Raw genomic sequence first — 19,724 nt, forward strand, 5'->3', positions numbered from 1 at the left:
TCGTATCGTGCAACCTTGAAAGGCAGGAGGTTACACCATCATCAATCATTTTCCATCGATTCTTATCCTTCTAGCACGCTTTCAAAACTGCTCCATCGGTTTCTGTTGTTACAATCACTTCTATAAGCACGTCTTTCGCAATACGACAATGTCTCGCGGCGGCACCACCCTTTACGTGACCGGCTTCAGCCACGGCACCCGCGCTCGCGACCTCGCCTACGAGTTCGAACGGTATGTCAACCTCGCCCACGCCCACGTCCACGCCCACGTCCACGTCCGCGTCCTCGTCCTATCGTTTTCGCGCGCGCCTTCGTCTATGTCTATGCCATAGCCTGGGGACTCTTTCGATGCAATGCAAAGGTCTCCTGCTTGGCCATGATGCCTCGCCGTCCATCGTCGTCCTTACGTCCTCGCCCTCCCGTTTTCGTTCTCGCTCGCGCCCACGCCCCAGCACTCCCTCCTCCCCTGTCTTCCCACTTTCTTCGATGGGACTGCTCGTCTATTGCGCAGTCGCTCTTCTGCTCGAGCAAACGCATGAATGCTATGCGCATTCGTATCCAAAGGGGGGCTTCTGTCGGCGTTTTGCTGCGTTACAGTGTGTTTCATAGTATACTGACCAATTCTTCAATAGCTATGGCAGACTGGTTCGCTGCGATATTCCTGCGCCCAGGTCTACGTCCAGCCGCCTGTGAGTATAATTGGCTGTGGCAACTTGCGACTGAGCTGATATGGACAATAGCTTCGCCTTTGTTGAGTATGAGGACCGACGTGATGCTGATGATGCTTATCACGAGATGCATAACAAACGTATTGGTCGTGATGACATTCTAAAGATTGAGGTTCGTGATTTAACTCTGCCAATCATCAATGCCTGACGTCTAGAAACCCTTGCTAACTTGATCTCTTCCAGTGGGCTCGCACTCCTCCATCTGCATCTTGGCGCTTCGAGTCAGGCCGCGATCGTGACCGACGTGGTGGCGCTCGCTCCCCTAGACGTGGGCGTTCTCCTTCTCCTCGCCGCAGCACTCGCGATTATTCTCCTCGCAAGGACGACCGCAGGGACCGTGACCGAGATTATGATCGTGAGAGCCGACGTGACAGGGATCGCTCCCGCAGTCCTGACCACCGGTAAGTTCGTATCTTGCCTTCTCTATTACTCATACTAACATTGCTATTGCAGGGACCGTGAGCGTGACTCAAAGGATGATCGGGAGGACCGTGACCGCCGAGAGAACGGCACTAACGGTGATGACCGAAAGCGTATGTTTCATAACCCTGCTTTGATTGAATTTTGCTTACAATAACCACAGCTCTCGACAGTCCTCCCCCTGCTAACGAGGATCTCGACGTCGCCGAGTGAGCGTTCCATATGCAGTGCTGCTAAAAGCGCTCGCAATGTTGTCTGGGCTTGTCAAGCTCAAGCAAAAGTTTCTGCTTTCTGGCCGAAGCTAGCTTCATTCCCTGCTACTGGACAGGTGCAATGTGTAATATTGTTTGAATGTCCTAACTGGATGGCAACGTACACGAAGTACGGATACCATGTTGAGTTGGGTGATCTCGTTTTCTGAGACTGAAGGCTTTTGCCACGGCGCGTTTTGTTTGGAGGCTTCTCCTTTCGTAGTTAGTTTAGATTGTTCTGTACCATGATTCGGCCCAACAGGTCCATGACCTGTTTTCATCACTTCTCAACGTGTCGTTGTCAGCTGAATATATGTATAGCCATGACGTTGTGTAACACGAAGCTGTGACTTGTTCTATATATGTGGTGGCGCTTGAATAGCTACATCTATTCGAGCTCTGGTCTTGCCTATTGCAGCCCCGTTTCCCTAAGCTTGACCAGAAAGAGTCTAATAATGACTGCATTGCAATAGGTAGTCGATAGCAGCCGAATTGCACAGTCCTGTTGATACAAAGACGCCTTTGAATTTCCAACCCAGAGTAATCAGCAATCTCAATCTCTGATACGATTTGAATATTAGCAGGTAAATGACTCGGGAGACTGTAAGATGGAATGTACTACATTGGTCTCCAAACTACCTAGCACATGATAATTATATTGCTATAAAAACTGAAGTTCATTAATTGAAGTATTTGTTCAGTCTTGTGGCTACGATTTACCCTGTAGCTACTACGCTGGCAGGTGAGTCGAATAAAAATAAGGACTAAAAGACAAACGGACGAAAATACTGATGATCTCTTAAGTCATATAAACACTAAGGCTGATCCAACGTTTTTATCAGCCATGAAATCAGTACTGGTTTTTATTTAATCTAGCACCATATCAAGAGGTATGCAGTATGTAGTATGTAGTACTAAAGTTTTCCCACAAAACCCCACAATTATAACCTTCCAGGTCTTGCTATTGCTTCTCCCGAACGGCAACCGGGGCACCACGCGCGCGCCCCCGAAGTCATCCGCATCGCCGGCTCACGCGCCCCCATTCACTCGTTGACGGCACCGATCCCGTGTCCCGCCCGTCGAACATACTATTCTCACTATAATTCAACCTCGTTTATACACATACATACGATAATTGTCGAGGTGTCGATCGCCGCCAGATTCACTAATAATCCGCCTTCACGCCTTGTCGTGGATCGGCCTGCGCATACGTTTCTTCCTCCTTCTTCGATGGTTACCGACAGCTTATCCCTGATTCGACCTCAGCATGCTATTGCTATTATTCAACCGACAGTAACAATTGGAAATATCATTCCATCGGAGATCCTAACGGTCATAATCACGTACTCCTGAACCACCACTTGTCGCATTCCGTAGCTAGAACATATCGACCACCACCACAAACAACACAGCGGTTCGAACAAAGACGACGTCTTGGCTTGAAGTCAATCACAAGATCGCTCCTCACAGCGCTATTGATATATCAACGCACTACGATGTCTACTGTACGTAAGACATGCGCCAATGCTGCTTTCGAGACAAATAGTACATGGCTACTGTTCTACAAGCGTCGCTAATCAGCCAATTTAGTCACAGCCTGACTTGGTCAATCCGGCAGCGGCCGTGGCCTCTAACAGATCCATACAGTTTCGAGAGTCCATTTCCCAGCCAGTCGTCGCCGCGTTTTGCGCTGGAGGCGTTGCTGGTGCTGTGTCCCGAACGGTTGTATCCCCTTTAGAACGACTCAAGATTCTTATGCAGGTGCAAAGCGTTGGGCGAGATGCGTACAAGCTGTCGGTTGGAAAAGCCTTAGTCAAGATGTGGAAAGAAGAAGGCTGGAGAGGTTTCATGCGAGGTAATGGCACCAATTGCATTCGCATTGTTCCTTACTCTGCTGTTCAATTCAGCAGCTACAACTTTTACAAGCGGGTGCGTGATGGTTCAACAACCGGCTAAGCTTATGCTTGAGAGGCTAACAGAGCCGCAGAGTATATTTGAAAGTCATCCAGGAGCTGATCTGTCACCACTCACTCGCCTTGTCTGCGGTGGCCTAGCGGGTATAACGTCCGTGTTTCTTACGTACCCCCTCGATATTGTCCGAACACGACTATCTATCCAGTCTGCGAGTTTCGCCGAGCTGGGCGCCAAACCAAAAAAGTTGCCTGGCATGTGGACTACTTTGATGCAGATGTACAAAACCGAGGGTGGTATGTCCGCGTTGTATCGAGGCATCGTCCCTACTGTTGCTGGTGTAGCACCATATGTAAGCCCTAATCCTAATGCTCCTCCACCAGCATCTTGAATACTAACAAGAAATCTACTCAGGTTGGCCTCAACTTCATGGTTTACGAATCTGTCCGTAAATATCTCACACCAGAGGGAGAGCAAAACCCCAGCGCCACGCGGAAGCTGCTTGCTGGTGCCATCTCTGGTGCCGTAGCACAAACTTGCACATACCCCTTGTAAGTAGTCCCTGCTTATCACTACTTAAAATAATCACTACTCACGTTATATGCAGCGATGTTCTACGGCGGCGATTCCAGATCAACACAATGTCAGGCATGGGCTACCGATACAAGGGCATCACAGACGCGGTTCGGGTCATCGTGATGCAAGAGGGAATCAAGGGTCTTTACAAGGGCATCGTGCCTAATCTCTTGAAGGTGGCCCCCAGTATGGCATCGAGTTGGTTAAGTTTCGAGATGACGCGTGATTTCCTGGTTGATCTCAGGCCTGACCCTGAGCCCCAACCATTATGATTTTAAACCGATTTGTTAAGATAGTCTGTACGACCATCCGGATTTCTGAAGCATAGTCTGCTTGGCAGCAGGAGGGGACAATAGAGCGAACGATGGCGCGGTTATGGGAGATGTGGCACAGGTAGATTTGTACATTCATGGGCTAACTGGAACAATAACAAAACACACGGGGCAAGGTCTGTTGTATGTATTTGGCGGGCATGCATAGAGGGTTAGGCATTATAGGAAAGAATCGGTACCCAGTAGGATACTAGAAGAACATTTGACTGAATAGACATGGCTATGAAAGCGTAGATATATTTTTCGGCGTGTGGCCGTCTTGATATCACATTTTGGTGAGGTTTCCTCAACGTCACTTGCAGACTTAAGGTATCAGAACAATTGGCAGCTGCAAGTATAAGAGATGGAATTAGGTTAGTAGTAGGTCAGTATGCGCTAATTGGATCAGACCTCTTACCTTGGCCAGCTTACACCTCGGTGAGTTCGGTGAACAAGGTGACTAAGACAGCCCTAATTGCCATCAACCACCGCCCTCCGGCCACACCAAATCTGCAAGACCCACCACCAGTGCAAAGGCTTTTCGAAAGGTGAAAGAAAGTGCTGGTCGACGCATCCACCTCCATACCCAGCATCGCCAAATTTCACAGCGACAACCGCCGCCATGGGTACGTGAAGATATTGAAGTTCAGCCTCTGTATGCGAGTAGAGAAGGAGTGCGCTTCTGTGCCTCCCTCTCTGCGACCAATGCACCATCTTGTTCGCGAAAGCGCAAGACAGAGTTGCCATTTTTTGAGCATGCTTGAACAAAAAGGCTGACGATGGCTTCACCTCACAGGTATCGATCTCGACCGCCACCACGTTAAGGGCACTCACCGCACTGCCCCCAAGAGCGACAATGTCTACCTCAAGCTCTTGGTGAAGCTCTACCGCTTCCTGGCTCGTACGTCTAACCGCCCGTCAACGACTCTGTAAAGTCGAAAAAGCAGACCACTAACCCGGATCACAATTTTGCAGGCCGAACCGATGCCTCTTTCAACAAGGTTGTTCTTCGACGTCTGTTTACGTCCAAGATCAACCGACCTCCCGTCTCCTTGTCCCGCATTGTCGCCAACATCAACAAGGAGGGTGAGAAGCGAACCGTCGTTGTTGTCGGTACCATCACCGACGACAACCGTCTGCTCGAGTGCCCCAAGGTGACCGTCGCTGCTCTGCGATTCACCGCCACCGCCCGTGCCCGCATCCTCGCTGCTGGTGGTGAGGCTATCACCCTGGACCAGCTTGCTCTCCGTGCCCCCACTGGAAGCAACACCCTGATCCTCCGTGGCCCCAAGAACGCCCGTGAGGCTGTCAAGCACTTCGGCTTCGGTCCCCATAGCCACAAGGTAACGTCACTTGCTACTTGCTCACAAACGATGATGTCTAATCCCCATTGCAGAAGCCTCATGTCGAGTCAAAGGGTCGCAAGTTCGAGCGTGCCCGTGGCCGAAGACGTTCTCGTGGTTTCAAGGTCTAAGCGGTTTCAAGGTGAAAATTATTGGCCTTGGGTGGAGTTGGGGCCAGTTTATGGGGCAAATGATGCCGAACATCGGCTTGCAAATGGGTCTTGCATGGAATTGGCGTGCCTAGGTATCACAAAATTCTACAATGAACTTCTCGCGCATTGCTGCCGTCATGATGGTACTTTCCAACTGATTGAAACCACTGCACTACAACATCATGTATCGTGAAAATATTAATGTCACACATTTACCTGGTTCCTATCGATGTAATTCTATATATCGACTCCAGCCTAGTCTAGTCCTGTGTATCCGTTCATGGTTCTATTGTAACATTGGGTTTCCTTCGCAATCCAATAAAGTAAGCCTCCCGGCTTTCCTGTCGAAGGAATTAGCAAATTTGCGCTCTCGCAGGTAGTTGTATCCAACCGGATGGACATGCCTTTCTCGAAGAATCCGGCTTCTCCCTGAATACCTTGGTGAAGAGAGTCCTTAACTTCTTCTCAAAGTCCCTATCCTCAGACCCCTGATAAAACTTGCAGACGAAGTGTCCACCAGATCTCAGGGTGTCACTGGCAAATTGTAGCGCCGCGGCACAGAGATCCTAAGTCGATGAGTCTGGATGCTTTTCACAACTGTAAGAAGACAATTCTCACCATACTCCCGGCATGGTCGCGAAAGGCGTTCCCGCTCGTGTTCATCAACCTATGATACGGGTTACTCAACGTGTTCACGTTAAATCCGGTGGTTTGATCCCAGGGTTCTGACATGTCACTAAGAACAACCTAGACAAATATTAGCCTACAGAGTACACTGGCAGATAGTTGAACAAACGTCTACGATACGCTTCCTAGCTGCCTCAGTTTCCAAGGGCAGTACCTCATCCTGGGCGGCATGGCGTTCCATGTCAAGATAACTCGGCCGATCAAGTGCAGCAGCCTCATCAGGAGTAGAGTTTTCGGGGTCACCCTCATCTTGTAGAGGAGGTGGGCGTCGATGACTTTCAAGAATGAAGTTTTTGACCATTTCCTGCACGTCCGGTGAAAGGAAGTCGCCCTGGAATGTTGCGACACCACGCGGCGGCTGGGCTGGGATAAGGTCTATACCAATAACCCGGCCGTGGGGCTTGGTTTTCTCTACAGCGACCTTATATCGTCAATTAACTTGCAGAACCAAGAGACACATTGCGCTTACCTGTGACCAGCTACCTGGTGCGTATCCCTGACAGTTAGGTCAGTGAATGAGCTTCTGAGACAGGGAGTTCAGGATATAAACCAAACTCACAAGATCAACCACAGTCTGTCCGCTTCCCTTGAAAAGCTTGTACTTCGAATCCATCTACCAGGAATATTAGCCTGCTCATGAGTCCAGAGATATTATCGACGAGATTGACGGACCTCGAGGAGCTTAAATGCCGCCCGACTTTTGAGTCCCTGAACTTTTGCACCACGTGCGTAGGAATCACGACCCTGGCGTTGTTTCCAGCGAGATCCCGACGACGACCATCGGCCAAGAGGCATGAACGGTTTTTGCAAAGAGAAGACTGGACAGATATGTCGGCCCGTAAGGCGTGGTGGCCATCGAGAGATCATTGTGAAGATTGTAGGTGTCAAGAATAATGAAACAAGTAGCGACAGAACTTTTTAACCATGTGTTAGCTACCTAGGCAGATTTTCCACTATAAGTCATGGGGAATTATGAGATCAACTTTAGTAACGTACTTTGGTACAAAACTCGATAGACAATTGAAGATAATTCAATAAGTCGTCCCATTAACGAAGTCAACGGCAATTCTAGGCCTAGAGAATAGAGAAGACACGAGACAATAATGATTCAAGGTGGTCAAACTCTGCGAGCCCTGCTAACCTATACCATCCATAGCACACGTTTGTGAGGTGTCACACAAACTCTTAAACGAGTTGGATGATTTCGAAGTTTAGAATATACACTTTGTTCTTGTGTCTACTGATAGACAACATCATTGTAATTATAAAAACTTGCGCCTATGTCAAATTCCCTATCCCATAGCACCGCTACTCCAAACCAATGAATTGGTAAACGCCGATAAACCACGCCATCCCATGCCATATATATATCCGGTAGGATGAATGATGCGACTAAACAGCTCCTCTTAGTGAAGGAAACTGGCACCGACTCCTCGCCTGTCCTTTTTCAAAGGGGAAAAGGTCGCTCCGCCAAATGCACTGCGAGCACCTCCCAAAGGTGCTTTCGCCCTGCGACCAGCCCCCATCTGTATCTTGGCTGGATTCGGCACTGGTTCAGCATCATCATCATCATCAAACAGGGTCTTGTTGCCACCGCCGAGTACCTTGCGCTTCTTCTTTCGCGCATCAACGTCATCAGCACCATGCTTTGACAACGCTGGGGTAGGGTTTGACTTGACAAGTCCAAGCGTCTTCTTGGGCCTTGCGGAAGGCTCAGCTACCGCCTCACCAATCTCAGCCTCCTCACTCACCGCGGCAAGTTTGCCAGGAGCCTTCGTTGCCTTTGCTTTTTTCTTTGCCTGTACAGGCATGTTCTTCTTTGTTGTTGATGCCTCATCAAGAGCCTTTCTTGGCCTGCCTCGCCCTTTCTGAGTCTTCGGCTCTTCAATCTCTTCAGCACTAACATGTCCATCTGCCTGGTCATCTGATCCAGAAGCTTCATCTATCGCTTCAATGGAGACTGAACCACCAGCTTCCACAACTTCCTCCTCAAGAGGTACCGCGGGCTCAGGGCCATTAACAGTTCTGCCGGTTGGTGAATGAACCTCGCTCGGCTCATCCGACATATCCTCAGACAGATTCTTGCTACGATTCAAGAATGGTGTAATAGAGAAGGTCGATTTCTCGCCGACTAATGCCTGTTCAGCACCTCGCTTCTTGAACGGGCGCCGAAGAGTGGTTTCATCTGGCCCAGGAGTTCCGATGCTGATATCCTCCATACTTATATCGTGAGCTCGCCTCTTTCCGACCAGTTGCTCTTTTACCACGGCGTTCTTCTTATTCAACTTGTTGTTGGCCATCATCTTACGTGCTTCCTCTAATTCGGCACGGCAAGATGCAAGCTCGGCTCGCGCGTCCTTCAAGTCTGCCTGTGTCTTCTTCAACTTGCTTTTTGTGTCTTCCATGCGGCCCTCCAGCATCTCGTATTCGCCACGGACTTCTCGTAACTCTCTGCTATGTTCTTTTTTAAGCCTCTCCATCTCTCCCTTGGCTTCATCGAACTGTTCTTTCCATTCATCGTCGTTGTTTTGGTTTTTTGATTGTATCCGTTGGTTGGACCTTTTCTCGTTTTCGAGCTCCACTTCAGCCGAACTGAGTTGGCGTTCGAGATCCTGCTTCTGGGCGACAATGGCGCGATGATTTTCGAGTTGTGACTGGAGATGTTCGAGCTCGGGCTGGATCTGCTCAAGCTTACGGCTCAGGGCGAGCTTCTCCTGCAAGACCTTGTTTGAGTCTTGTCTAAATTCGTTTAATGAATCGATCTCGGTCTGGTCTACTGTCAATTAAAAATACCTGGTTGGTATTGCTGACCACTCACCTTGAGATCTTCCAATGCATTACTCTGTTTACGGATTTGCGTGTCCTGAGCTTTGAGCTTCGACTTGGATGTTTTGAGCTCGGCCTGTGTGTCGCTGCTTTGTTTGGATAGTTGCTTCACGAGAGCATCTCTTTGGACCAGCCGGTCCTTGAGCGAAGCATTTTCATCGCGTAGTGTCAACAGTCGAAGCTTTAGTAAACGAGCTTCTTCGTCGCGGCCCGTCAATTCCATCTGGTTGACATTGCCCTGGTGCTTTAATTCAAGCTCGTTGATCCGAGCTACGCGCTGTGAGGTTGCAGTCAGTATTGTGTTAATGTCAAGCATGGCATAACGGGCATAGGTACCTCGCTGGACCTGACCTTCATTATCTTGAATGAGAGGTGCTAGAATTAGTAAGAGAACAATGGATCCGAATATGGCAGATAACTCTGAAGGGGTATATGCAAAGCGTGTCTCATGCGAACGGATTAAATAACGAAGTGGGATAAATTAAATGGATAACTATCAGAAGCCAGCCAAAGTCTGTGTTTTGGTGACTAGGCTACTCCTAGGCAGTAGCAATAAACAAGATGCTATATCAGGACTAGCGTACAAGCTACCCGGCGTAGTGTCGGCTCACGCACGTGATGAACACCCAATGATGCTGCAGCCCCACCGATCCGGAGCATTAGAGCTTAGGTAAGGCGTTTTGCCAGGTACGTACCAGCTAGAATCAGAGGCCACCTCAGCTTCAGTTCGATAGCTTCAGCTTCTTTGTGTGCAAGGTGTAAGTAACAAGGTGAAGTGCCTAGGTTAGTAGCTTCAACAATCCCTTCACTCTTCTCCTGCAAAACAATTGGCCAATTGGCCTCTTCGTTTTCTTATTTTCTCATTTCCGAATTCTTCTTCCAGCCACCATGCGTTTTCTCCATTCGCTGCTCTCCTTCGCCTTGCTTGCGACAGGCGTTGTGGCCGCGAAGAAGTCCTCCGCCGAGCGATTCAACGAATTCCACGCCAAACAGATCTCGACGCCTCTCAAGCTTAAGGACTCCACGTACAAGTCCTTGACATCCACACCTCGCGACTACAGTGTCGCCGTCCTCCTCACCGCTGTCGATGCGCGATTCTCTTGTCAGCTATGCCGCGAGTTTCAACCCGAATGGGAGCTGCTAGGCAAGAGTTGGAACAAAGGTGACAAGGCAGCCGAATCACGACTGCTGTTTGGCACACTGGATTTCGTTGACGGTAGAGATACCTTTATGTCGGTATGTCCTCTTGGGAGACGGTAATGCAGAGATTCTGTGGCAGCTCGGTCGCTAACTTATATAACAGCTTGGCCTCTCAACAGCTCCTGTGTTGCTTCTATTCCATCCTACGGTCGGTCCCCATGCATCAGTTAAGAAGGAGCCCGATCGCTATGACTTCAACACTGGGTGAGTAACGCAATCTTGTGAGGACTAGAATAGCATTGAACTAACGTCTGTCAGACCTGCATCCGCCGAACGAGTTCAATCATGGCTCGCTCGTTCTCTTCCTGATCGGCCTCATCCTGGCGTCAAGCGGCCGATTAACTACACAGGCTGGATAGTCTCCATCACTGCTGTACTCGGAGTGCTCACTGCAGCCATGGTTGCTTGGCCCTACCTCTCCCCTGTTTTCCAAAGCCGTAACCTCTGGGCTGCTATCTCCCTTATGGTCATCCTACTGTTCATCAGTGGTCACATGTTTAACCACATCCGCAAGGTTCCTTATGTTACTGGTGACGGCCGTGGTGGGATCAACTATATTGTGCCAGGCTTCCAGCAGCAACTCGGCTTGGAGACTCAGATTGTAGCGGCACTTTGTATGTCTCACCCTCATTTTCCTACCTTTCTACTTATGCTAACTGCTATATCTAAGATGGCGTCCTGTCGTTCTGCGTCATCACTCTCGCCATTAAGGTTCCGCGAATTGCTGATGCCAAGACTCAACAAGTCGCTGTTATCGGGTTTGGAGGTCTTCTGTTCATCGTATACAGCTTTTTATTGAGCGTGTTTCGTGTCAAGAACGGCGGTTATCCATTTTCTCTGCCACCTTTCATGTAGAGAGGCTTGGGACAGAGATCAGCGATTGGAAACGCGTGAATAACGTTTGTGTTGCACACCAGCGTCCACCCGATACAGATATCGTCATGGTCAAGGTGACGAATTTTAGGCCAAGACGAACTGACAAAACAAAAAGCCTCGTGTCATATAGAGAACTCTAGAAAAATGGAATAAACAGGTGTCAATTGCTGGTCAACAGTATCCCTGCAACATGCTTATCTATTTAATTTCAGTGTGCAAATCTTGTGTCACTATTTTATAAAAGCATCTGAGGTCTGTTTCAATGCGCAGTAAAGAAAAGGAAAAGGTGTTCAATGCTACGTTGTGTCTATCAATTGCATCTTGACTGCTAATTTAGCACGATACGATGCTATTTATTCTGTTGATCAACAGTCCTACCACTTGCTTTTGATGTACAAGGAAACGCTGCTATTCATCTTCATCACGCAGGCATAATTTGCCTGTACTAGTGGCGGCATAGAATGATAACTTAGACAGGCACATATAGACACATTCACCGAAACGGAGTTGTTGGATGTTTTGAAAACTCGAGTTCTTTATTGGAGAACAAAAGGATGAATCCCGGTAATTTCAGGGGCTGCCTATAACCAGCAAATGCGTTATGCCCTCGTCAGATTTGTAGTCGCCCCCCTTCCTTTGCATCAATAAAGACCAAACGAGGAAGCCAACCAATTGACGCCCCACCAATGATCTACCTTCTTCCGCTCGCCTTCGTCACCACGCCTCTTTTTTAGGGTAGAGCAATTTATGCCCTCGACATGACACCCCAGGCACGGATGATGTTGTCAGTGTAACCAGCGAACAGAGTCTGGCCATCAGCAGACCAAGCCAAGCTGACACACTCAGGCTCTCGGCTCTTCTTGCCGGCAGCGGGGAACTCGGGCTTGAGCTCATCAACCTTGCTCTTCTTCTCGAGATCGAAGATGATGATGCTGCTAGCGGTGGCAGCGCACAGCCAGTATCGGTTGGGGGAGAAGACAAGAGCGTGGATCTCGTCGTTGGCGTTGAGGGAGTAGAGGTGCTTGGACTCGTTAAGATCCCAGAGCATGGTAGTACCGTCCTTGCCACCGGAGGCGCACAGGGAACCGTCGGGGGAGATGGTGACGGTGTTGATGTAGCCGGTGTGGCCGATGTGGTCAGTCTGGAGCTTGCAGGTGGAGAGCTCCCAAACCTATATTAAATGTCAGAACCTTGTCAAATGTGTGAATCTAGACATGTGTATAAAGAATTGTGGCAAGTTAAGATCAGGGCAATGGTGAATAGTGGTCTCATGGCCTGCGTGAACAGGCTCTGAAGTAGCAAATACTTGGGTTGCAAACATCATGTGAAAAGCGACAAGGAAAATAAAGTTGGTTGTACTGACCTTGACAAGCTTGTCCCAACCAGCGGAAACGATGACAGGGTTCTGGGGGTTGGGGCTGAAGCGAACGCAAGAAGCCCACTCGGTGTGGCCCTTATCAGTGATGGTGTACTTGCAGTCACCGAGGGTGTTCCAGAGCTTGATGGTTCGGTCGCGAGAACCGGAAACGATCTGTCGGTTGTCGGCAGAGAAGCTGACGGAGAGGACGTCGTTAGTGTGGCCGACGAATCGTCGAGTGGTGGTTCCGGTAGCAAGCTCCCAGAGACGCAGAGTCTTGTCCCAAGAGGCAGACAGAGCGTAGGCACCGTCAGAAGAGATAACCTGTTTCCAACAATCAGTCGAGTTCTTGATTCCTTCTGCCCGCCGAAGCGCTATTGTTCAAGGCGGGGCACTGGATCAACGTACACAGTCGGAGACGATGTGAGAGTGGCCGTGGAGAGATCGCTTGGGGTAGCCGTATTGGGTCTCATCGCGGGTGAGGTTCCAGATGATCAGGGTCTTGTCTCGGGAAGCAGACAGGAGCATGTTGGGGCTGGCGAACAGTTAGTTGGATGACCTGGAGCAACTGCGTGTTTGCAAGGGACGTACTTCTCCATGGAGGTAGCCAGGCTAGTGACCCAGCCATTCTGTGAACAGTCAGCCTTCAGTCTTTCCTTCCTCAAATGTTATCTCCTTCGATGATGCCGACTCAGCATCTCGTTATGAAGCGGGTCATGACCGGCGACAGTCGCGACACAGCAGTCGGCATCGATAGAAGCAGGGTTGATGGGGTTCGACGTACGTGGCCCTCGAGGGTTCCCTTCAAGATCAATTGTTCGGCCATTTTTGCGGTGACGAGGCGATGCAGAGGATCAAGGTGCGTGAAGGGGAAGAAAGAGAGAAATCAAAGGCTGCTCTGCAAAACCTAGGCCGAGTCGGATGGGAAGGCGGTTGCGAATCGTACCTGCCCTTTATTTTGTGTGGGTTAAAAATTAGGGAAAGTTAGGGCCTTGAACTCCGCTTTCAAATTAGCGGGGTGTGCGAGCGGCAGGCGAGGTACGTATTTATTTTCTCTGGCACTTGCTAGGGTGTGATTTTTTTTCCCAGCTGTGTGGCGCTGGGTCGATCGTGGCACACATATGCCCCGATGTGGCTGGTGGGATGATGATCTCATTGAGATGTAATGTTAAACTGGCCGTGATTTTGCTCAAATGACCTAACAAAGCCTAGATGAGCTACTGCTAGTGTAGTCATCAGCAGAATATCTGGCAGGTCATGTTGTCATAGAAAAAAGAATGCTTCTTGATCGCTGTGTATCAATTAGCTTGTCCTCGTATGCTCTATTGTTTGAATGCAACCTAAAGGTTCAAGATCCATGTCAGTGGTATTCGCAGGGGAGAAATGGGTGTAAACGCACATAACACGACTCAATCACATTGCATCCATAACCAAACCGTCCTTCATATGACTTCAGAACGATAACCTTATTCTGTTCGATTCTTTCTTCGTCGCAAATTCTATATCAGTATTTGATCTGTCCCCATTCCCGACTTTGGGGGGCAAATAGAGATGAAAAAAAAAAAAGTTGAAAAAAGGAGAACAAAACAAACTCAGAAACACCTGACGCCGTCATCCAACCAGGACCATTATATGTATATGGGGTATCATGCTGATGATCTTGTTTAGGTCTCCTCACGTCACCTTTTTGCTTGCTAAAGCGGTTGAACGCTTGCCAGCTCTTGGGACTTCCTTTCGCGAGAAAAGCGCTTCGCCGTTGACAATCATGCTGTGGTCCGCAATCTCCATTTGATCGGTGTTTTCCCCTCTGCCTTCAGTCGCCATGAACCGTTTCATTGTAGATTCCCAAAGCCGGAATCTCTCTTTCCCATGCGTGTCTCGTTCAACTAGGTTTTTCACTTCTTTCTGTTTTCGCATCTTGGATGCTCGTACCAGTCGTCTGAGAGCATCCTCGCCCTGCTGAGCGGTCCTTGCCGCCTCTTCGCGTATCTTCTTAGAATCACGAATGCTGGTGTCCTCCTGAGGTGTGAACTTGTATGTGTGTTTGCTTGGGAAGTCGGGGAACGAGGTTGGGACATAGTCTTTCTCGTCCTTGTCGGGCTGTCCACTCAGTTCCTCGCCCAGAAGCGGCAGTGTGGTGTATGCGTCAAGGTCTTCAGGCAACACATCAACGTAGCCAGGAAACACTTGTGTTTTGGGAACAGGCGGCTTCAAGTGTGGTTTTAGTGATGAGACACTGATATTGTGCCGTCGCAGCGCATGTTCGAAATCAGTGGGTACTGGATGTTCGCGGCGAGCAGCCAAAGCGAGAGTCTTGGCGGCTTCGATCATGCCCTCCAAATCTGGCATTGGTCATTGGTCAGTAATCCGGTATTGGCTACACAAAGCCAGATCGCAACTCACAGGTCTCTACCATCCCAGTGAAGCTCTCCATCGCTTCGGGGCTTGCTCCTTCGAAGCCGTCATGATTGAGAACCATGGCGATGGAACGCTGAAGGCCTGTTCTGGCTTGGTAATGTGGATTCGGTACCAAAGAAGCGATGGAACTGATCTCGTCGTCCTCCAGTTGTATCACCTCAATTTCGGAATCCTTGAGTCGGGGGCGCTTTGAATCGGGCTGTTGCCCGTCGACGGGTGATAAACTTCGCTTGGGCGTCATTGCGACTGACTTCGCAGGCGTGGGTTTCGCGACGCGATGCAGTGTCGAGAGAACTCGCTATTCTCCCATTGATAATCGATGTTTTAGGATCTATAGCAATGATGTGTTGATGATTTTCTGGCCCTGTATGCGACAGGTATGAGTAGGAGATAAATCGTTTATGAATTTGCCGTCTGTGAGACTGAATGCACGTTCGTGATGGATGTTGTGTTATTGACAAGAGCTTAAGCAAGGAGATGCTAAGCTTTGTTGGTAGTATCCGGAGAAACTCCGGCTACTAATGTATGCGTTGAATTTGATGAGTTCCACCCTATACGGGTAGTACTTGTTAGCAACTTGTGCCTGAATCAACAACACTCCAATTGAGCTACCTAGGTACCTAGTACTCTGTACCTAGCAGCTCAGCTACCTTAGGTACCTAGTATTTAGATAAAATCCGATTTCTAAAAATGACATCGAGTTATAAACTGAACATCGTCGCTGTCTTCTGTGCTACATTACACTGTATGTTATATGCGAGATTAATGCCAACTTCAATGGTATGACAAAGTTCTAGACCAACAGATCGACAACAGGTGTCAGGCTGACCTTACCGCCCAAGTCCATCGAAGCTTCTAATGCAACACCTTGCACTGATCCATGTAAGCAACAACACTTTTCATTCACTCACCGTACAGAGCCTTGTTTGGAAGTTGATGTGTTTGGTAGCTCCTGACCGACTCTCGGAGACATGCCAGTACATTCCGGAGCCCAATTTTAGATAGCAGTTATGGAAGCTGGTTGAACAGTTTCCAAGTGACAAGCGAGTCAGTTTTTCGCTCGCATATTAGTCAATATCACTCAAGCAGGCAAGCAAACGCCCTTTTACGTCAAAGCGTATCACATGCTGCTTGACGAAGCTGGTTCTTCCCAAGCGGCCTAAGCCCCTCAATCATATGTTCGGCAATTCAAAAATCGATGCGAGCGTACCAAGTGCACAGAAAAACGTCAGCCAGATCTATCTTCTTTTCGAAATTACTGCACATCACTTCTATAAACCAGGCAAAAGTGCAGCATCAACACAAGAAGGACTAAGTGGTGTCACTACACGGACAATTCTTGGAAAACTAGCGAAAAGAAAGCTTTCTATTTCGCATACATCTACGGATACCATCAGATACCTAACGTATATCTACCCTGCACTGTCGGAACTCAAGCTTGGCGGCACTATACATAATTGGATTATTTCTTGGACCCTGATCATCAAACACCCCCGGCCCTAACTAAAACCCTCAATATCAAAGTTACAAAGTCCCACCACTGACCGTGTAAGGGCGGCATCATATGCTTTGTTCTGTTCCCTATACATAGGCTGGAAGCTGAACTTTCACGGCGCGCCATTTCAAGATATATATATTTACACATCTTCGCAATCTCTTTATTCCCTATCAGGCATTGTCGCATCCTATTCCCGCGCTTTGCCATCCACCATGTTTTCTTTCGACCAGGCCTCCTTGCCGCAAATCACAACACGCAAAGCTCTCATCGGAGTGGACTTTCAAGAGGACTTCATATCCAAAGATGGTGCTTTACCTGTCAACGAACCAGAGGGCTTTGTTGAGCGCACTGTCAAACTTTCAGAGGCGTTTCGAGATGTAGGTGATGTTGTCTGGGTCCAGTCTCAGTTCAGCGAAACGCGACATGCACCAGAGGAAGATATTGTTATCACCGACAAGGCGCCCAAATCAGCACAAGGGTTTTCACGGGGTCGCCCAAGCCCCCCTGAAAAGATAATCGAGGCTGGTGGTCCGCCAGACAAGGAAGCTTTCCTCAGTCATGAGGATGCTGTATGCGTTAAAACCGACACGCCTGGCTGCCGGATTGCCTCAGTCATCCAAGACTCGATGCACAAGACAGACGCAAAGCTTTTTAAATCTCACTACTCGGCCTTCCAGTCAACTCATCTACTGCGCGTTTTACGAGCTAAGATGGTCATGGAGCTTTTCATATGTGGATCATTGACCAATGTTGGTGTGTACGCGACAGCCCTAGAGGCTGCCGGGCATGGCATGGCCATCACCATTGTTGATGACTGCTGCGGTTATCGCACCGAGTCAAGGAAGAGTGCAGCAATAGCCTCTCTGATCGAACTCACCGGGTGTGAGATCGCTTCATACGACGAGGTGATGGAGGTAATACAACCCAAGCCGAAACCTCCCAAGTCACGAAACGCCCGACACCCTACTCCATCAAAGGTTCTGGAACAGGCGGAGACCGTCAAGCCAGGTTCTAAAGAAGTCAAGGGTCGCGAGAAGAGTACTACCCCAGATTTTGTCAAAGATATGACAAGCCTTAGGCTGGCTTCAGATTTACCAAGCCCTGCACTCTCATCGACTACATCCCCACCAAAGGTCTTGCCAACAGGTGTAGTAGAAGGCCATGACTCAAAAACCAAATTGCCCAAGACCAAAGAGCCCGATAGCGTGAACCAGGCTATGGCGAGTGGAGCGCCCGACGTTGCACAGCTCGAGAATTCGTCTACCAATGGTAAGATTCCGGATGCAGTAGAAGATAGGGCAGATCAAGCAACCACCCTGCTGCAAAGCACTGATGAAGTATCTGTCATCAACTCGTACCGTTCGGAGGGCTCTGTCAAAGATAAAGATGAAGATCATCGTGATCAGCCATCAGCTTCAGCAAACAAAATACAGAGCGAGCCAAAGCCCATCCAAACAACTCCCGCATTGAACGATAAACAGAATGAAGAAAAAACCAAGGAGTCGACAACTCCGACACGCAAGATGCAGGAAACTCCGGAAGACAAGAAAACAATGGAAAGCTATGACGATAACCTTGGGAAAAGGGGGCTTTGCGAAGGTGATACCGATATCATCGAGAATGCTCTCCCTGATTCTCTAGCCGACGGCATATTCGATAAGCTACGTGGGGAGATCCAGTGGCAGCATATGTCCCATCAGGGCGGGCAAGTCCCACGACTTGTCGCAGTGCAGGGTGAAGTTGGTTCAGACGGAAGTATCCCAGTTTATAGACACCCATCCGATGAATCACCGCCACTGCTGCCGTTTTCCCCGATCGTTCAGGCCATCAGGACCGAAACAGAGAAGCACTTGGGCCATCCTCTGAACCACGTACTGATTCAATACTACCGAGATGGTACCGACTACATCTCCGAACACAGCGATAAAACCTTGGATATCGTCAAAGGATCATATATCGCCAATGTGAGCCTGGGTGCTGAACGAGTCTTCACGTTCAGGACAAAGAGAAAGGACAAAGACGCTGCTCAAGATGAAGCATCATCGCCAATAGACTCGAAGAGAACGATTCAGCGTGCCAAACTCCCACACAATTCACTGTGTCGATTAGGTCTGTGTAGCAATATGAAGTGGTTGCACGCTATTCGCCAGGATAAGCGACCCAAAAAAGAAAAGTCCGAGGCGGAACTTGCTTTTGAGGGAGGCCGAATATCTCTAACCTTTCGACATATTGGGACCTTTTTGAACCGCGAGGAGACTCTTATCTGGGGCCAAGGCGCTAAAGCCAAGACCCGTGACGAGTCTCGTCCCGTCATCAACGGCCAATCCTCCGAAGCCATTGAGATGCTGAAGGCTTTCGGAACAGAGAATCATGCCACAGAGTTTGACTGGGATGCGCATTACGGAAAGGGATTCGACGTGCTGCATATGAGCAACGCGCCTCGTTTCTTTGCTTGCCGCGACCCAATTACCAACATGCGCATTGCTTTAATGTTGGCCGAGTTTGGTGTAAACCATGCAAAAGGAAGTATAACAACGGGATCCGAGCCATTGAACTCTGATAATCTCGTCGTTAAGCTCATGGATAAGGATAAATCTGTTGTGCAAGGTGATTTTGCTGTCATGTTGTACATCGATGCTCGCTATGGCATCGGTATTTCTGGCAGCACTCTGCAAGCTCCGGCGGTACTTGCAACCCGACTCACTCGTTTCCAACGTGCCATGACATTTTTAGATACCTGGCGAAACCTGCCCAAGGCCGACGACAACGGCACGCGAGATATCAAATCCCTCAAACACGAACTTGAAGTCTGGGACGGTTTTGCAGAAGACGATGCACAACCCTTTATTGCTGGCACAGAGATGTCGCTGCCTGACTTCGCGATCTGGCCAGTTCTTCACAGCATGGTAGAAGAAGCAGGCCTGAACATTTTTGATGGTTTAGAAAACCTCAGGGCGTATTATGGGAAGGTAGGAGAAAGGCCGAGCACGAGAAAAATGCTTGGTAGAGACTAGGATATATGTTTGATGGACCAGAGACTTGTGTATTCATGGGCGGTTGAGCTGTAATATGATTGCTCGGAGTTGTAGCGATATTTTGGAACAGCTGTCAGATCAAAGAGCCGTAGGATAAATACAGCCAGACTAATCTCTCGTATCCTACTTGGTCTTT

At 49.0% G+C, this 19,724-nt stretch overlaps 9 protein-coding genes across 9 annotated transcripts; 5 read left to right on the forward strand and 4 right to left on the reverse strand.

Annotated features, from left to right (window-relative positions):
* Window positions 1-28: 28 nt before the first annotated feature.
* On the forward strand, window positions 29-1,682 carry FGSG_09864 (uncharacterized protein). Its single transcript, XM_011320464.1, has 6 exons — window positions 29-231; window positions 632-688; window positions 740-839; window positions 911-1,128; window positions 1,181-1,260; window positions 1,311-1,682. The coding sequence occupies exons 1-6, from the start codon at window positions 149-151 to the stop codon at window positions 1,358-1,360; spliced, it is 588 nt and encodes a 195-aa protein (XP_011318766.1). The 5' UTR covers window positions 29-148; the 3' UTR covers window positions 1,361-1,682.
* Window positions 1,683-2,894: 1,212 nt separating this feature from the next.
* FGSG_09865 (uncharacterized protein) lies at window positions 2,895-4,157 on the forward strand (the record flags this gene model as incomplete). Its single annotated transcript, XM_011320465.1, has 5 exons — window positions 2,895-2,903; window positions 3,046-3,327; window positions 3,386-3,661; window positions 3,724-3,860; window positions 3,917-4,157. The coding sequence occupies 5 exons, from the start codon at window positions 2,895-2,897 to the stop codon at window positions 4,155-4,157; spliced, it is 945 nt and encodes a 314-aa protein (XP_011318767.1).
* A 571-nt stretch (window positions 4,158-4,728) lies between these two features.
* On the forward strand, window positions 4,729-5,937 carry FGSG_09866 (uncharacterized protein). The gene is made up of 4 exons (XM_011320466.1): window positions 4,729-4,822; window positions 4,993-5,097; window positions 5,172-5,539; window positions 5,593-5,937. The coding sequence occupies exons 1-4, from the start codon at window positions 4,819-4,821 to the stop codon at window positions 5,668-5,670; spliced, it is 555 nt and encodes a 184-aa protein (XP_011318768.1). The 5' UTR covers window positions 4,729-4,818; the 3' UTR covers window positions 5,671-5,937.
* On the reverse strand, window positions 5,780-7,245 carry FGSG_09867 (uncharacterized protein; the record flags this gene model as incomplete). The annotated part of the gene is made up of 8 exons (XM_011320467.1): window positions 5,780-5,863; window positions 5,908-5,928; window positions 6,129-6,257; window positions 6,310-6,438; window positions 6,533-6,799; window positions 6,848-6,874; window positions 6,938-6,991; window positions 7,051-7,245. The coding sequence occupies 8 exons, from the start codon at window positions 7,243-7,245 to the stop codon at window positions 5,780-5,782; spliced, it is 906 nt and encodes a 301-aa protein (XP_011318769.1).
* Window positions 7,246-7,784: 539 nt separating this feature from the next.
* On the reverse strand, window positions 7,785-9,561 carry FGSG_09868 (uncharacterized protein; the record flags this gene model as incomplete). Its single annotated transcript, XM_011320468.1, has 3 exons — window positions 7,785-9,146; window positions 9,197-9,481; window positions 9,541-9,561. 3 exons carry the CDS (start codon window positions 9,559-9,561, stop codon window positions 7,785-7,787), a joined length of 1,668 nt encoding a protein of 555 aa, XP_011318770.1.
* Window positions 9,562-9,959: 398 nt separating this feature from the next.
* On the forward strand, window positions 9,960-11,802 carry FGSG_09869 (uncharacterized protein). Its single transcript, XM_011320469.1, has 4 exons — window positions 9,960-10,440; window positions 10,508-10,608; window positions 10,663-11,018; window positions 11,075-11,802. The coding sequence occupies exons 1-4, from the start codon at window positions 10,093-10,095 to the stop codon at window positions 11,257-11,259; spliced, it is 990 nt and encodes a 329-aa protein (XP_011318771.1). The 5' UTR covers window positions 9,960-10,092; the 3' UTR covers window positions 11,260-11,802.
* On the reverse strand, window positions 11,740-13,576 carry FGSG_09870 (uncharacterized protein). Its single transcript, XM_011320470.1, has 5 exons — window positions 13,422-13,576; window positions 13,229-13,266; window positions 13,046-13,172; window positions 12,644-12,961; window positions 11,740-12,451 (listed from the first exon to the last, which is right to left on the reverse strand). The coding sequence occupies exons 1-5, from the start codon at window positions 13,461-13,463 to the stop codon at window positions 12,026-12,028; spliced, it is 951 nt and encodes a 316-aa protein (XP_011318772.1). The 5' UTR covers window positions 13,464-13,576; the 3' UTR covers window positions 11,740-12,025.
* Window positions 13,577-14,136: 560 nt separating this feature from the next.
* Window positions 14,137-15,424, reverse strand: FGSG_09871 (uncharacterized protein). The gene is made up of 2 exons (XM_011320471.1): window positions 15,041-15,424; window positions 14,137-14,979 (listed from the first exon to the last, which is right to left on the reverse strand). Exons 1-2 carry the CDS (start codon window positions 15,294-15,296, stop codon window positions 14,312-14,314), a joined length of 924 nt encoding a protein of 307 aa, XP_011318773.1. The 5' UTR covers window positions 15,297-15,424; the 3' UTR covers window positions 14,137-14,311.
* Window positions 15,425-16,716: 1,292 nt separating this feature from the next.
* Window positions 16,717-19,567, forward strand: FGSG_09872 (uncharacterized protein; the record flags this gene model as incomplete). Its single annotated transcript, XM_011320472.1, has 1 exon — window positions 16,717-19,567. Exon 1 carries the CDS (start codon window positions 16,766-16,768, stop codon window positions 19,565-19,567), a length of 2,802 nt encoding a protein of 933 aa, XP_011318774.1. The 5' UTR covers window positions 16,717-16,765.
* Window positions 19,568-19,724: the final 157 nt, after the last annotated feature.

Source organism: Fusarium graminearum, chromosome 1, assembly GCF_000240135.3.
Source record: "Fusarium graminearum PH-1 chromosome 1, whole genome shotgun sequence".
In the NCBI taxonomy this organism is placed as follows: domain Eukaryota; kingdom Fungi; phylum Ascomycota; class Sordariomycetes; order Hypocreales; family Nectriaceae; genus Fusarium; species Fusarium graminearum.